Source organism: Mobula hypostoma, chromosome 2 (genome assembly GCF_963921235.1).
Source record: "Mobula hypostoma chromosome 2, sMobHyp1.1, whole genome shotgun sequence".
Taxonomy (NCBI): domain Eukaryota; kingdom Metazoa; phylum Chordata; class Chondrichthyes; order Myliobatiformes; family Myliobatidae; genus Mobula; species Mobula hypostoma.
In genome coordinates, this window is record NC_086098.1 from 11,575,416 (window position 1) to 11,591,468 (window position 16,053).

Here is a 16,053-nt window from a genome sequence, read left to right on the forward strand (position 1 = left end):
CTAATGCGAGTTATATTTCTTTTAATAAGGAAAATAGAGATCAGTAAGCAGTCCGTTATTGCCTCTATTGAGTAACATCTACTAAAAAGTTTATTGCATTTTTTTTTGTATTGCACAGTTTGTTGTTGAGTGAAGTTCTCCACTCAGGTATAAGAGCCTGATGATTGAGGGGCAATAATGTTCCTAAACTTGTGGTGTGGGACTTGAGACTCCTGTACCTCCTTCTTAATGGCAGCAGTAAGAAGGGAGCATGGCCTGGATGCTGATGGACCTACCAAGGGTCTGTAGAAAATGGGCTTTATTATTCCTTCTTTCTTCAGATCTTTGTGCAGTTCAGCAAAGCAGACAATACAACCTTTGTTAGGAGTGGCGTGTAAGTGAATGTAAGCGTTTCCAGATGTGACCTCCTGCCCCTTGCACTGCTCACAGAATCTTTTTGGATTTGAGCTTCAAACACTATCTATCAATCTTAACAATCCGCATAAATATTCTCCCCCAGGATACAACCAACAGCAGAGATTGTTCTGCGTTTGTGTTCGACTGTGTTCAATCACTTAGACAGAAGAATGATGGAAAAATCTCACAAAGCAAGCCATTTATTTTCAACTGCCATGTTTTTAAAATAAGATCAATTCGATAGATTTTCTTTCTGCTGTGACTCACTCAATTTGCTGCAACATATTGCACTTAGTTTCTGGGAAATGCGGACAAAGGATGTAGGGAAGTTCCTCACCTTTTACTCAAGGAAGTAGAATGCAGTATTGAATCCAATGGATTGACCTTCAGATGTACTTTCAGTGGCCAGTTTATTAGGTACCTCCTGAATCTAATAAAGTGGTCACTGGGTGTATGTTCATGGTCTTCTGCTGCTGTAGCCCATCCATTTCAAGGTTCAATATGCTGTGCATTCAGAGATGTTCTTCTGCACACCTCTGTTATATTGTGTGGTTATTTGAGTTACTGTCAGCTTGAGTTCTAGAGTTGTTAACAGTGACTTCAACACTGAACTGATCCCACTACTTGTAACCTCACGTTTAAGGGCTCTACAACTCGCGTTCTCAATATTTATTGCTTACTTTTTTGTTCCTTTTTGAATTTACAGTTCATTGTCTTTTGCACGTTGGTTCTTTGTCCCTATCATGAGCCATTTTTCATTAGTTCTGTTGTGTTTCTTTTTATTTACTGTGAATGCCCGCAAGAAAACAAATCTCAGGGCAGCATATGGTGACAAATATGTACTTTGATAATAAGTTTACTTTGAACTTTGAACTTGGGAGCTGCGTTTGCCCCGGAACACAATCAGCCCTTAATCTAAAGGACGGGATTCATTTCAGAGTTAGAACCCGGTTTAGTATCACCGACAAGTTGATAATGCTGTACGTTGTGAAATCCGCTGTTTCGCTGTTACATGGTATTAAAAACTAGAAATTACAAGAACTATATAGAAAAAAATAAGTTAACTAAATAGTACAAAAAGAAAGGGAAAAAGCCACAAAAGCCATAAAAAGAAAGGAAAAAAGTTCATGGGTTCATTGGTTCATCATCGGAGATGTTGACGCCCAGGAACTTGAGAATTCTCACCCTTTCCACTGCTGCCCCCTCAGGACTGGTGCGTGTTCACACAACTTTCCCTTCCTGAAGCCTACAATCAATTCCCTGGCCCCCACCGCTTTATTTTCACCATGGATGTCCAGTCCTTATATACTTCCATCCCCCATCGGGAAGATCTCAAAGCTCTCCGCTTCTTCATAGATTCCAGACCTAATCAGGTCCCCTCTACCACCACTCTGCTCCGTCTAGCGGAATTAGTCCTTACTCTCAATAATTTCTCCTTTGGCTCCTCCCATTTCCTCCAAACTAAAGGTGTAGCTATGGGCACCCGTATGGGTCCCAGCTGTGCCTGCCTTTTTGTTGGCTTTGTGGAACAATCTATGTTCCGTGCCTATTCTGGTATCTGTCCCCCACTTTTCCTTCGCTACATCGACGACTGCATTGGCGCTGCTTCCTGCATGCATGCAGAACTCGTTGACTTTATTAACTTTGCCTCCAACTTTCACCCTGCCCTCAAGTTTACCTGGTCCATTTCCGACACCTCCCTCCCCTTTCTAGATCTTTCTGTCTCTGTCTCTGGAGACAGCTTATCCACTGATGTCTACTATAAGCCTACTGACTCTCACAGCTATCTGAACTATTCCTCTTCTCACCCTGTCTCTTGCAAAAATGCCATCCCCTTCGCGCAATTCCTCCGTCTCCGCCGCATCTGCTCTCAGGATGAGGCTTTTCATTCTAGGACGAGGGAGATGTCTTCCTTTTTTAAAGAAAGGGGCTTCCCTTCCTCCACTATAAACTCTGCTCTTAAACGTATCTTCCCCATTTCACGTACATCTGCTCTCACTCAATCCTCCCACCACCCCACTAGGAATAGGGTTCCCCTGGTCCTCACCTACCACCCCACCAGCCTCCGGGTCCAACATATTATTCTCCGTAACTTCCGCCACCTCCAACGGGATCCCACCACTAAGCACATCTTTCCCTCCCCCCTCTCTCTGCATTCCGCAGGGATCGCTCCCTACACAAATCCCTTGTCCATTCGTCCCCCCCATCCCTCCCCACTGATCTCCCTCCTGGCACTTATCCGTGTAAGCGGAACAAGTGCTACACATGCCCTTACACTTCCTCCCTTACCACCATTCAGGGCCCCAAACAGTCCTTCCAGGTGAGGCATCACTTCACCTGTGAGTCGACTGGGGTGATATACTGCGTCCGGTGCTCCCAATGTGGCCTTTTACATATTGGTGAGACCCGACGCAGACTGGGAGACCGCTTTGCTGAACATCTACGCTCTGTCCACCAGAGAAAGAAGGATCTCCCAGTGGCCACACATTTTAATTCCACATCCCATTCCCATTCTGACATGTCTGTCCACGGCCTCCTCTATTGTGGAGATGAAGCCACACTCAGGTTGGAGGAACAACACCTTATATTCTGTCTGGGTAGCCTCCAACCTGATGGCATGAACATCAACTTCTCTAACTTCCGCTAAGGCCCCACCTCCCCCTCATACCCCATCTGTTACTCATTTTTATGCACACATTCTTTCTCTCACTCTCCTTTTTCTCCCTCTGTCCCTCTGAATATACCTCTTGCCCATCCTCTGGGTCACCCCGCCCCTCCTTGTCTTTCTTCCCGGACCTCCTGTCCCATGATCCTCTCGTATCCCCTTTTGTCTATCACCTGTCCAGCTCTCGGCTCTATCCCTCCCCCTCCTGTCTTCTCCTATCATTTTGGATCTCCCCCTCACCCTCCAACTTTCAAATCCCTTACTCACTCTTCCTTCAGTTAGTCCTGACGAAGGGTCTCGGCCTGAAACGTCGACTGCACCTCTTCCTATAGTTGCTGCTTGGCCTGCTGCGTTCACCAGCAACTTTGATGTATGTTGGTTGAATCAATTCCCTAGTTTATCGAGTGCGTTTCAACAAAAATAGAGATGTATCAACATTACACTAGCTTCAGGCAGAAACCGCAAGCAATATACACTTAGTGGCCACTTTATGAGTTGCCTCCTGTATCTAATAAAGGGGTCACTGAGTTTATGTTCATGGTCTTATGTTGCTGTAGCCCATCCACTTCAAGTTTCAATGTATTGTATATTCAGAGATGCTCTTTTACACACCACTGTTGAAATGTGTGTTTACTTGAGTTACTTTTGCCTTCCTGTCAGCTTGAACCAGTCTGGCTATTCTCCACTGGCCTTTCACCTTAACAAGGCATTTTCTCCCACAGAACAGCTACTCATTGAATGTTTTTGTGTTTTTCACACCATTCTCTGTAAACTCCAGTGACTGTTGTGTGTGAAAATCACAGGAGGACCGCAGTTCCTGAAATACTCAAAGCTCCCCGTCTGGCACCAACAATCATTCCACAGTCAAAGTCACCTAGATCACATTTCTTCCCCATTCTGATGGTTAGTCTGAACAACAACTGAAGCTTTTGACCACGTCAGCGTGCTCTTATGCATTGAGTCTACTGTGATGAAGTGCTTTGAGAGGTTAGTTATGGCTAGAATTAACCTGTCTCAGTAAGGTCCTGGACCCACTGCAATTTGCCTACCACCACAGTAGGTCTACGGTGGACATCATCTCATTGACTTTTCATGCAGCCTTGCATCGTCTGAACAATCCAAATACCTATGTCAGGATGTTGTTTATGGACTAGAGCTCAATGTTTAATACCATAATTCCTAGAGTTCTGATCAAAAGGCTCCAGAACCCAGCCTCTGTACCTCCCTCTGCAACTGGATTCTCGACTTCCTAACCAGAAGACCATAATCTGTGCGGATCAGAAATAACATCTCCACCTTGCTGACAATCAACACTGGCGCACCTTAGGGGTGTGTGCTTAGCGGACTGCTCTACTCTCTGTATACACATGACTGTGTGGCTAAGCACAGCCCACATTCCATCCATAAATTTGCTGATGATACAACCATAGTTGGCCAAATTTTAGATGGTGACAAAGGGGCATGCAAGTGCGAGATATATCAGTTAGTTAACAGACAATAGACAATAGACAATAGGTGCAGAAGTAGACCATTCGGCCCTTCGAGCCTGCACCGCCATTCTGAGATCATGGCTGATCATCTACTATCAGTACCCAGTTCCTGCCTTGTCCCCATAACCCTTGATTCCCCTATCCATAAGATACCTATCTAGCTCCTTCTTGAAAGCATCCAGAGAATTGGCCTCCACTGCCTTCTGAGGCAGCGCGTTCCACACCTCCACAACTCTCTGGGAGAAGTTCCTCCTCAACTCTGTCCTAAATGACCTACCCCTTATTCTTAAACCATGCCCTCTGGTACTGGACTCTCCCAGCATCTGGAACATATTTCCTGCCTCTATCTTGTCCAATCCCTTAATAATCTTATATGTCTCAATCAGATCCCCCCTCAATCTTCTTAATTCCAGCGTGTACAAGCCCAGTCTCTCTAACTTTTCTGCGTAAGACAGTCTGGACATCCCAGGAATTAACCTAGTGAACCTACGCAGCACCTCCTCCACAGCCAGGATGTCCTTCCTTAACCCTGGAGACCAAAACTGGACACAATACTCCAGGTGTGGTCTCACCAGGGCCCTGTACAAATGCAAAAGGATTTCCTTGCTCTTGTACTCAATTCCCTTTGTAATAAAGGCCAACATTCCATTTGCCTTCTTCACTGCCTGCTGCACTTGCTCATTCACCTTCAGAGACTGATGAACAAGTACTCCTAGATCTCTCTGTATTTCTCCCTCACCAAACTCCACACCGTTCAAATAATAATCTGCCTTCCTGTTCTTGCTCCCAAAGTGAATAACCTCACACTTATTCACATTAAGCGCCATCTGCCAAGTTTCTGCCCACTCACCCAGCCTATCCAAGTCACTTTGAATTCTCCTAACATCCTCATCACATGTCACACTGCCACCCAGCTTAGTATCATCAGCAAACTTGCTGATGTTATTCACAATGCCTTCCTCTAAATCATTGACGTAAATCGTAAACAGCTGTGGTCCCAATACCGAGCCCTGTGGCACCCCACTAGTCACCACCTGCCATTCCGAGAAACACCCATTCACTGCTACCCTTTACTTTCTATCTGCCAACCAGTTTTCTATCCATGTCAATATCCTCCCCCCAATGCCATGAGCTCTGATTTTACCCACCAATCTCCTATGTGGTACCTTATCAAATGCCTTCTGAAAGTCAAGGTACACCACATCCACTGGATCTCCCGCGTCTATCTTCCTGGTTACATCCTCGAAAAACTCCAAAAGATTAGTCAAGCATGATTTGCCCTTGGTAAATCCATGCTGGCTCAGCCCAATCCTATCACTGCTATCAAGATATGCCGCTATTTCATCTTTAATAATGGACTCTAGCATCTTCCCCACTACTGATGTTAGGCTAACAGGGCGATAGTTCTCTGTTTTCTCCCTCCCTCCTTTCTTAAATAGTGGGATAACATTAGCCATTCGCCAATCCTCAGGAACTGATCCTGAATCTAAGGAACATTGGAAAATGATCACCAATGCATCTGCAATTTCCAGAGCCACCTCCTTTAGAACCCTAGGATGCAGACCATCTGGACCTGGGGATTTGTTAGCCTTCAGTCTCATCAGTCTACTCATCACTGTTTCCTTCCTAATGTCAATCTGTTTCAGTTCCTCTGTTACTCTATGTCCTTGGCCCATCCATACATCTGGGAGATTGCTTGTGTCTTCCCTACTGAAGACAGATCCAAGGTAGTTATTAAATTCGTCTGCCATTTCTCCGTTTCCCATAACAATTTCTCCCAATTCATTCTTCAAGGGCCCAACATTGTTCTTAACTATCTTCCTTCTCTTCACATACCTAAAAAAACTTTTGCTATCCTCCTTTATATTCCTAGCTAGCTTGTGTTCATACCTCATTTTTTCTCCCCGTATTGCCGTTTTAGTTAAGTTCTGTTGCTCCTTAAAAATTTCCCAATCATCCGTCTTCCCACTCACCTGAGCTCTGTTATACTTCTTCGTTTTTAATGCTATGCTATCTCTGACTTCCTTTGTCAACCACTGTGGCCATTTTCCCCCCTTTGAATCCTTCCTTCTCCGGGGGATGAACTGATTTTGCACCTTGTGCATTATTCCCAAGAATACCTGCCATTGCTGTTCCACTGTCTTTTCTGCTAGGATATCCGACCAGTCAACTTTGGCCAGCTCCTCCCTCATGGCTCCATAGTCTCCTTTGTTCAACTGCAATACTGACACTTCTGATCTGCCCTTATCCCTCTCAACTTGCAGATAAAAACTTATCATATTATGGTCACTACCTCCTAATGGCTCCTTTACTTCAAGATCACTTATCAAATCCTGTTCATTGCACAACACTAAATCCAGAATAGCCTTATCCCTGGTCGGCTCTCATACAAGCTGCTCCAAAAATGCATCCCGTAGGCACTCTACAAACTCCCTATCCTGGGGTCCAGTACCAACCTAATTTTCCCAGTTCACCTGCATGTTGAAATCCCCCATAACTACTGCGACATTTCCTTTGCCACATGCCATTGTTAACTCCCTATTCAACTTGCACCCAATATCCATGCTACTGTTTGGGGGCCTGTAGATAACACCTATTAGGGTCTTTTTGCCCTTACTGTTCCTCAGTTCTCTCCACACTGACTCTACTTCTCCTGATTCTATGTCCCCGCTTGCAAGGGACTGAATCTCATTTCTCACCAACAGGGCCACCCCACCCCCTCTGCCCACCTTTCTGTCCCTTCGATAGCACGTATACCCTTGTACATTCAATTCCCAGGTCTGATCCCCCTGCAGCCATGTCTCCGTTATCCCAACAACATCATAGTTACCCATTCGCAGCTGAGCTTCAAGCTCATCCACCTTATTTCTGACACTTCGTGCATTCAGATATAGAATTTTTAACCCATTTCTCCTCTCTCAGTTTAAATTGCTGCCTATTGTGCATAACCCAGCTCCCCGAACTCTCACCGGGCTATACGCCCCTTGAATTTTGTCGTCCTTCTTAAATTTACTTACTCTTTCTGCACACTTAACTCCATGCTCCGTCAGACCATCCCTCTGCACATGTATCCTCCTTATCACTCGTTCCGTCTCACCTTTCTCTACTTCACACTTAATATTCCGGAACCGTGTAATCCCCACCTGTCCTTTATACTTCATCCCGCTATCCTCTCTCACATTCTGGATCCCTGCCCCCTGCAAATTTAGTTTAAACCCCCCCAAGCAGCACTAGCAAACTTTCCTTCAAGAATGTTTGTACCCCTCCAGTTCAGGTGTAAACCATCCCATCGGAACAGATCCCACCTTCCCTGGAACAAAGCCCAATTATCTAAAAACCTGAAGCCCTCCCTCCTGCACCATCCTCTCAGCCACGTATTGATCTGTATAATCCTTCTGTTCCTCGCCTCACTCTCACATGGCACAGGTAGCAATCCTGAGATTGTTACCCTGGAGGTCCTGCCCTTCAGCTTCGCACCTAACTCCCTGAACTCACTATGCAGGACCCCCTCACTCTTCCTACCCACGTCATTGGTCCCTACATGGACCACAACATCTGGATTCTTGCCCTCCCTCTCGAGAATAACCTGCACCCGATCTGAGATGTCCCGGACCCCGGCACCAGGGAGGCAACATACCATCCGAGATTCCTGATCTCCCCCACAAAATCTCCTATCTGCCCCCCTGACTATAGAATCCCCTATCACTATCGTTGTCCTCTCCTCCCTCCTCCCCATCTGAGTCGAGGGTCCAACCTCAGTGCCAGAGACAGGACCACTGCAACTTGTTCCTGGTAGGTTACCCACCAACAGTATCCAAAACGGTATACTTATTGTTAAGTGGTGTCGCAGCAACAACCTTGCACTGAACTTCATCATCATCATCAGGTGCCGTGCCCAGTTTGAGCTTTGACTGCCATGGCCCACACACTCCTGTTTCGGGTCAAGTGGATCAATTCATTGGTATTCATTTCCAGTTCTCTGGCTGCGGTCTCGGCCTGAAACGTCGACTGTACCTCTTCCTAGAGATGCTGCCTGGCCTGCTGTGTTCGCCAACAACTTTGATGTGTGTTGTCTCCATCATCATTTGTCTTTGTCTTCCTCTTGCTTTCGTCCCTTCAATCTTTCCCATAATTACCGTGCATTCTAACTCCTCTTTCCTAATCACATGTCCAATGATGTTACGTTGCCTTTTCATGATCTCATACATTATTTCTCTTTTTGTGTTTGCTCTGTTCATGACATCCTCGTTAGATATTCGTTTCGTCCATGATATTCTTTGCATCCTCCTCAAAAACCACATCTCTGCTGCTTCAATTCGTTTCCTCATGTTACTAGATATTGTCCAACATTCTGAGCCATATAACATAACTGGATAAACATAACATTTCAGGACTCTGAGGAGGGTTGTCACGCCTAGTTTAGTATTGGTCAGTATACTCTTCATTCTCGTAAAGGTGTCTTTTGCCATCCCTATTCTTCTTTTGATGTCCACGTCGCACCTGCCATCTGATGTCACCCAGCTTCCTAAGTAGCAAAAGTTCTGTGCTTGTTTTATGTCTTCCCCATTTATTCTCAGCCTGCAGATAGGATTTCACTTCTTTTTGGATATCACCATACAGTCTGTCTTTTTGCAGTTGATAGATAGACCCATCACTACTCTCTGGCTAAAAAATCCTCCTCACCTCTGTTCTAAAAGGTCACCTCTCAATTTTGAGGATGTGCTCTCGAGTTCTGGATACTCCCACCAGAGGAAATATCTTCTCCACATCCACTTTATCTAGTTTCAACATTCTGCAGGTTTCAATGAGATCCCCACCCATTCTTGTAAATTCCAGTGAGTACAGGCCCAAGGCTATCAAATGTTCCTCATATGTTAACCCCTTCATTCCTGGAATCATCCTTGTGAATCTCCTCTGGACTCTCTCCAATGACAACACATCCTTTCTAAGATATGGGGCCCATAACTATTGACAATACTCCAAGTACGGCCTGACTAGTGTCTTATAAGGGCTCAGCGTTATCTCCTTGCTATTATATTCTATTCCCCTTGAAACAAATGCCAATATTGCATTTGCCTTTTTTACCACAGACTCAACCCGTAAATTAACCTGCTGGGAGTCTTGCACGAGCACTCCTAAGTCCCTTTGCACCTCTGATGTTTGAACCTTCTCCCCATTTAAATAATGATCCACACTATAGTTCCTGTTACCAAAATGCATCATCATATATTTCTCGACAATGTATTCCAACTGCCACTTCTTTGCCCATTCTTCCAATTTGTCTAAGTCCTGCTGCAATCGCATTGCTTCCTCAGCACTACCTATCCCTCCACCTATCTTCATATCATCTGCAAACTTTGCCAGAGAACCATCAGTTCCATTATCAAAATCATTGACAAACAATGTGAAAAGTAGCGGTCCCAATACTGACCCCTGAAGAACACCACTAGTCACCAGCAGTCAACCAGAAAAGGCCTGTTTTATTCCCACTTGCAGCCTTACTTCCTTGACGTATCCATTAAGTTTATCTACCATTCCTTTGTCCCCCATTACTACCTCGCCGGCATCATTTTCCAGTGGTTCAATATCATCTCTCATCTTCCTTTTACTCTTTATATAGCTAAAAAATCATTTTGTATCCTGCTTTATGTTATAGAAACATAGAAACATAGAAAATAGGTGCAGGAGTAGGCCACTCGGCCCTTCGAGCCTGCACTGCCATTTATTATGATCATGGCTGATCATCCAACTCAGAACCCCGCCCCAGCCTTCCCTCCATACCCCCTGATCCCCGTAGCCACAAGGGCCATATCTAACTCCCTCTTAAATATAGCCAATGAACTGGCCTCAACTGTTTCCTGTGGCAGAGAATTCCACAGATTCACCACTCTCTGTGTGAAGAAGTTTTTCCTCATCTCGGTCCTAAAAGGCTTCCCCTTTATCCTCAAACTGTGACCCCTCATTCTGGACTTCCCCAACATCGAGAACAATCTTCCTGCATCTAGCCTGTCCAATCCCTTTAGGATTTTATACGTTTCAATCAGATCCCCCCTCAATCTTCTAAATTCCAATGAGTACAAGCCCAGTTCATCCAGTCTTTCTTCATATGGAAGTCCTGCCATCCCAGGAATCAATCTGGTGAACCTTCTTTGTACTCCCTCTATGGCAAGGATGTCTTTCCTCAGATTAGGGGACCAAAACTGCACACAATACTCCAGGCTTGGTCTCACCAAGGCCTTGTACAACTGCAGTAGTACCTCCCTGCTCCTGTACTCGAATCCTCTCGCTATAAATGCCAGCATACCATTCGCCTTTTTCACCGCCTGCTGTACCTGCATGCCCACTTTCAATGACTGGTGTATAATGACACCCAGGTCTCGTTGCACCTCCCCTTTTCCTAATCGGCCACCATTCAGATAATAATCTGTTTTCCTGTTCTTGCCACCAAAGTGGATAACTTCACATTTATCCACATTAAATTGCATCTGCCATGAATTTTCCCACTCACCCAACCTATCTAAGTCACTCTGCATCCTCTTAGCATCCTCCTCACAGCTAACACTGCCACCCAGCTTTGTGTCATCCGCAAACTTGGAGATGCTGCATTTAATTTCCTCATCCAAGTCATTAATATATATTGTAAACAACTGGGGTCCCAGCACTGAGCCTTGCGGTACCCCACTAGTCACCGCCTGCCATTCTGAAAAGGTCCCGTTTATTCCCACTCTTTGCTTCCTGTCTGCTAACCAATTCTCCATCCACATCAATACCTTACCCCCAATACCGTGTGCTTTAAGTTTGCACACTAATCTCCTGTGTGGGACCTTGTCAAAAGCCTTTTGAAAATCCAAATATACCACATCCACTGGTTCTCCCCTATCCACTCTACTAGTTACATCCTCAAAAAATTCTATGAGATTCGTCAGACATGACTTTCCTTTCACAAATCCATGCTGACTTTGTCCGATCATTTCACTGCTTTCCAAATGTGCTGTTATCACATCTTTGATAACTGACTCCAGCAGTTTCCCCACCACCGACGTTAGGCTAACTGGTCTATAATTCCCCGGTTTCTCTCTCCCTCCTTTTTTAAAAAGTGGGGTTACATTAGCCACCCTCCAATCCTCAGGAACTAGTCCAGAATCTAAAGAGTTTTGAAAAATTATCACTAATGCATCCACTATTTCTTGGGCTACTTCCTTAAGCACTCTGGGATGCAGACCATCTGGCCCTGGGGATTTATCTGCCTTTAATCCCTTCAATTTACCCAACACCACTTCCCTACTAACATGTGTTTCGCTCAGTTCCTCCATCTCACTGGACCCTCTGTCCCCTACTATTTCTGGAAGATTATTTATGTCCTCCTTAGTGAAGACAGAACCAAAGTAATTATTCAATTGGTCTGCCATGTCCTTGCTCCCCATAATCAATTCACCTGTTTCTGTCTGTAGGGGACCTACATTTGTCTTTACCAGTCTTTTCCTTTTTACATATCTATAAAAGCTTTTACTGTCAGTTTTTATGTTCCCTGCCAGTTTTCTCTCATAATCTTTTTTCCCCTTCCTAATTAAGCCCTTTGTCCTCCTCTGCTGAACTCTGAATTTCTCCCAGTCCTCAGGTGAGCCACTTTCTCTGGCTAATTTGTATGCTTCTTCTTTGGAATTGATACTATCCCTAATTTCTCTTGTCAGCCACGGGTGCACTACCTTCCTTGATTTATTCTTTTGCCAAACTGGGATGAACAATTGTTGTAGTTCATCCATGCAACCTTTAAATGCTTGCCATTGCATATCCACCGTCAATCCTTTAAGTGTCATTTGCCGGTCTATCTTAGCTAATTCACGTCTCATACCTTCAAAGTTACCCCTCTTTAAGTTCAGAACCTTTGTTTCTGAATTAACTATGTCACTCTCCATCTTAATGAAGAATTCCACCATATTATGGTCACTCTTACCCAAGGGGCCTCTCATGACAAGATTGCTAATTAACCCTTCCTCATTGCTCAAAACCCAGTCCAGAATAGCCTGCTCTCTAGTTGGTTCCTCGACATGTTGGTTCAAAAAACCATCCCGCATACATTCCAAGAAATCCTCTTCCTCAGCACCTTTACCAATTTGGTTCACCCAATCTACATGTAGATTGAAGTCACCCATTATAACTGCTGTTCCTTTATTGCACACATTTCTAATTTCCTGTTTAATACCATCTCCGACCTCACTACTACTGTTAGGTGGCCTGTACACAACTCCCACCAGCGTCTTCTGCCCCTTAGTGTTACGCAGCTCTACCCATATCAATTCCACATCTTCCCGGCTTATGTCCTTCCTTTCTATTGCGTTAATCTCTTCTTTAACCAGCAACGCCACCCCACCTCCCCTTCCTTCATGTCTATCCCTCCTGAATATTGAATATCCCTGAACGTTGAGCTCCCATCCTTGGTCACCCTAGAGCCATGTCTCTGTGATCCCAACTATATCATAATCATTAATAACAATCTGCACTTTCAATTCATCCACCTTATTACGAATGCTCCTTGCATTGACACACAAAGCCTTCAGGCGCTCTTTTACAACTCTCTTAGCCCTTATACAATTATGTTGAAAAGTGGCGCTTTTTAATGCTTGCCCTGGATTTGTCGGCCTGCCACTTTTACTTTTCTCCTTAGTACTTTTTGCTTCTACCCTCACTTTACACCCCTCTGTCTCTCTGCACTGGTTCCCATCCCCCTGTTGTGAAATAACCTCCTCTCGCCTAGCCTCTTTAATTTGATTCCCACCCCCCAACCATTCTAGTTTAAAGTCACCTCAGTAGCCCCCGCTAATCTCCCTGCCAGGATATTGGTCCCCCTAGGATTCAAGTGTAACCCATCCTTTTATTAGCTAGTTGCTCTCATATTTCCTCTTGTTCCTTCTTATAGCTTTTTAGTTGCCGTTTGTTGGATTTTAAAATCTTCCCTATCATCCGACTTCCAACTTACTTTTGCTATCTTATATGCCCTTTCCTGGGCTTTTATACAGTCCTTAACTTCCCTTGTCAGCCATGGTTGCCTACCCCTGCCGTATGAGAACTTCTTCTTCTGTGGGACATATTTATCCTGCGCATTGTGAACTATTCTCAGAAACTTCTGTTCTGCCGTCATCCCCAACTGTATTCTCTTCCAATCCACCTGGGCAAGCTCCTCTCTCATGCCTCTGTAATTCCCTTTATTCCATTCTAATACTGATACATGTGAGTTATGCTTCTCCCTCTTGAATTGCAGTATGAATTCAGACATATTCTGATCACTGCTTTCTAAGGGTTCCTTTACATTAAGCTTCATAATAGGATCTGGGCTATTACACAACACCTAATCCAAGACAGCCTTTCCCCTGGTGGGCTCAAGCACAAGCTACTCTAAAAAGCCATCACTTAGGCGCTTAACAAATTCCCTCTCTTGCGATCCAACACTAACCTGATTTTCCCAATCCCCTTACATATTGAAGTCCCCCATAACAATTGTGTCATTATCCTTATTACATGCTTTTTACAGTTCCCTTTGCAATCTTTATCCTACATCGTGGCTACTGTTTGGAGGCCTATATATGATTCCCATAATGTTTTTTTTTTACCCTTGCAAGTTCATAACTGCACCCACAAAAATTCGACATTCTCTGACCCTATGTCACCTCTTTCTAAAGCTGTAATTCCATCTCTTACCAACAGAGCCACACCACTGGCTGTACTTTCCTGCCTGATCTTTCAATGCAAAGTATATCCTTTGATATTAAGCTCCCAACTATGGCCTTCTTTCAGCCACGATTCAGTGATGTGCACAACGTCATACCGACCAATCTCTAATTGCGCCACACGTTCGTCCACCTTACTTCGAACGCTATGCACCTTCAGTCCTGCGTTTTTTACCCTTTTGAGTTTTGCCTCGGTGGTACAATCTAACTCTTTGCTCTGTCTGCATTTGTACCCAATCATCGGCTTGTCCTTCCTTACGTTCATATTACATTCATCATCTACTTATAAACTGTTCCCTCATCCTCAACTCTGTCATATTGGTTCCTATCCCCCTGCCATATTAAGTTAAACCACTCCCAGCAGCTCTAGTAAAGCTGCCTGCAAGAATAGTGGTCCTTCACAGATTCAACTGCAACCCGTCCCTTTTGTACAGGTCCCACCTGCCCTAGAGGAGGTCCCAATTCTCCAGAAATCTGAATTCCTGCCCCCTGGTCCAGTTCTTCAGCCACGCATTTATCTGCCACCTCATTTTTTTTCTATTCTCACTGTCGCGTGACACAGTCAGTAATCCCGAGATTACTACCCTTGAGGTCCTGCTTCTCAGCTTCCTTCCTAACTCCTTGTTCTTTTTTCAAGACCTTCTTCCTTGGATAGACCTCTGTCCGGGGCTAGTCTTTCAAGTTGTCCCCACTTTTAGCCCATCCTTCCCCAGGGATGAGGTCTTTGAAGTTTCTGTTGGCATTTCTGTAGCACTGGGTTTTTACAGGTTGGGGTTGCAGCCGGGCTTGTGACTGTCCATAGTGAAGTTCCTGTATATGCACAAGTTGCCTTCATTTGCACATTGGTTGTTTGACAGTCTTTGTATGTAGTTTTTCATTGATTCTATTGTACTTCTTTGTTTCAATGTGAATGCCTGAAAAAAACAAATCTCATGGTTGAATATGGACATACACATAATTTGATAATAAATTTAGTTTGAAATTTGAAGACTGTTGCCCCTAATTTTGCTCTTAGATCTAGTGAGTTATAGTTGAAATTCCTGAGAGCTCCTGAAATCGTTTGTACATGATCAAAGCAGGGGTCTGCCAAACGTCCCGCAGCGAAGTGGGACAATACCTGAGGAAATTCACACGCACAGCGAAGGCGCAACGTTTCTCAGACGTCTGACAGCGGCTCTTTGTTTTTTGTATCCCCAGGTCCGTCTGCCAGTGGATGTTCAACTTCTTCAGGATTCTGTCAAAGAGAACAACATAACAGAAATAAGAATGAGGCTGGTGAGAAGACGCAAAGTGGCTCCTACTGCTGATAAGCAGCGAGAATAGTGCTTCCGAAAACCGCCGGACTTCGTTCAGTCAACTGCTCTAGCATTATATTTGCAAACTGAAATACACTAGTGGCCACTTCGCGTAATTAATAGAGTGGCCACTGAGTGTACGTTCATAGTCTTATGCTGCTTTTAGCCCAGCCACTTCAAGGTTGGATATTTTTTTTGTTCAGAGATGTTCTTCTACACACTACTGTTGTAATGCATGGCTGACTGAGTTACTGTCACCTTCTTGTCAGTTTGAACCAGTCTGGCTATTGTCCTCTGGCCTCTCTCATTAGCAAGGCATTTTCACCCACAGAACTGCTGCTCACTGGATTTTTTTTTTGTTTTTTGCACCATTCTCTATAAACTCTAGAGACTGCTGTGTGTGAAAATACCAGGAGATCAACAGTTTCCGAGATACTCAAACCACCCCATCTGGCACCAAAATTATCATTCAACATTCAAAG

The 16,053-nt window shown here is 44.5% G+C and overlaps 1 protein-coding gene across 1 annotated transcript in view; it reads left to right on the top strand.

Annotated features, from left to right (window-relative positions):
- Nucleotides 1-15,599, top strand: part of LOC134342969 (trafficking protein particle complex subunit 3-like) — a 110,828-nt gene extending 95,229 nt beyond the window's left edge. Inside the window, exon 5 of the mRNA XM_063041720.1 lies at nucleotides 15,474-15,599. Within this exon, the coding sequence (XP_062897790.1) occupies nucleotides 15,474-15,599 (126 nt within the window). The remainder of the gene's footprint in view (nucleotides 1-15,473) is intronic.
- Nucleotides 15,600-16,053: the final 454 nt, after the last annotated feature.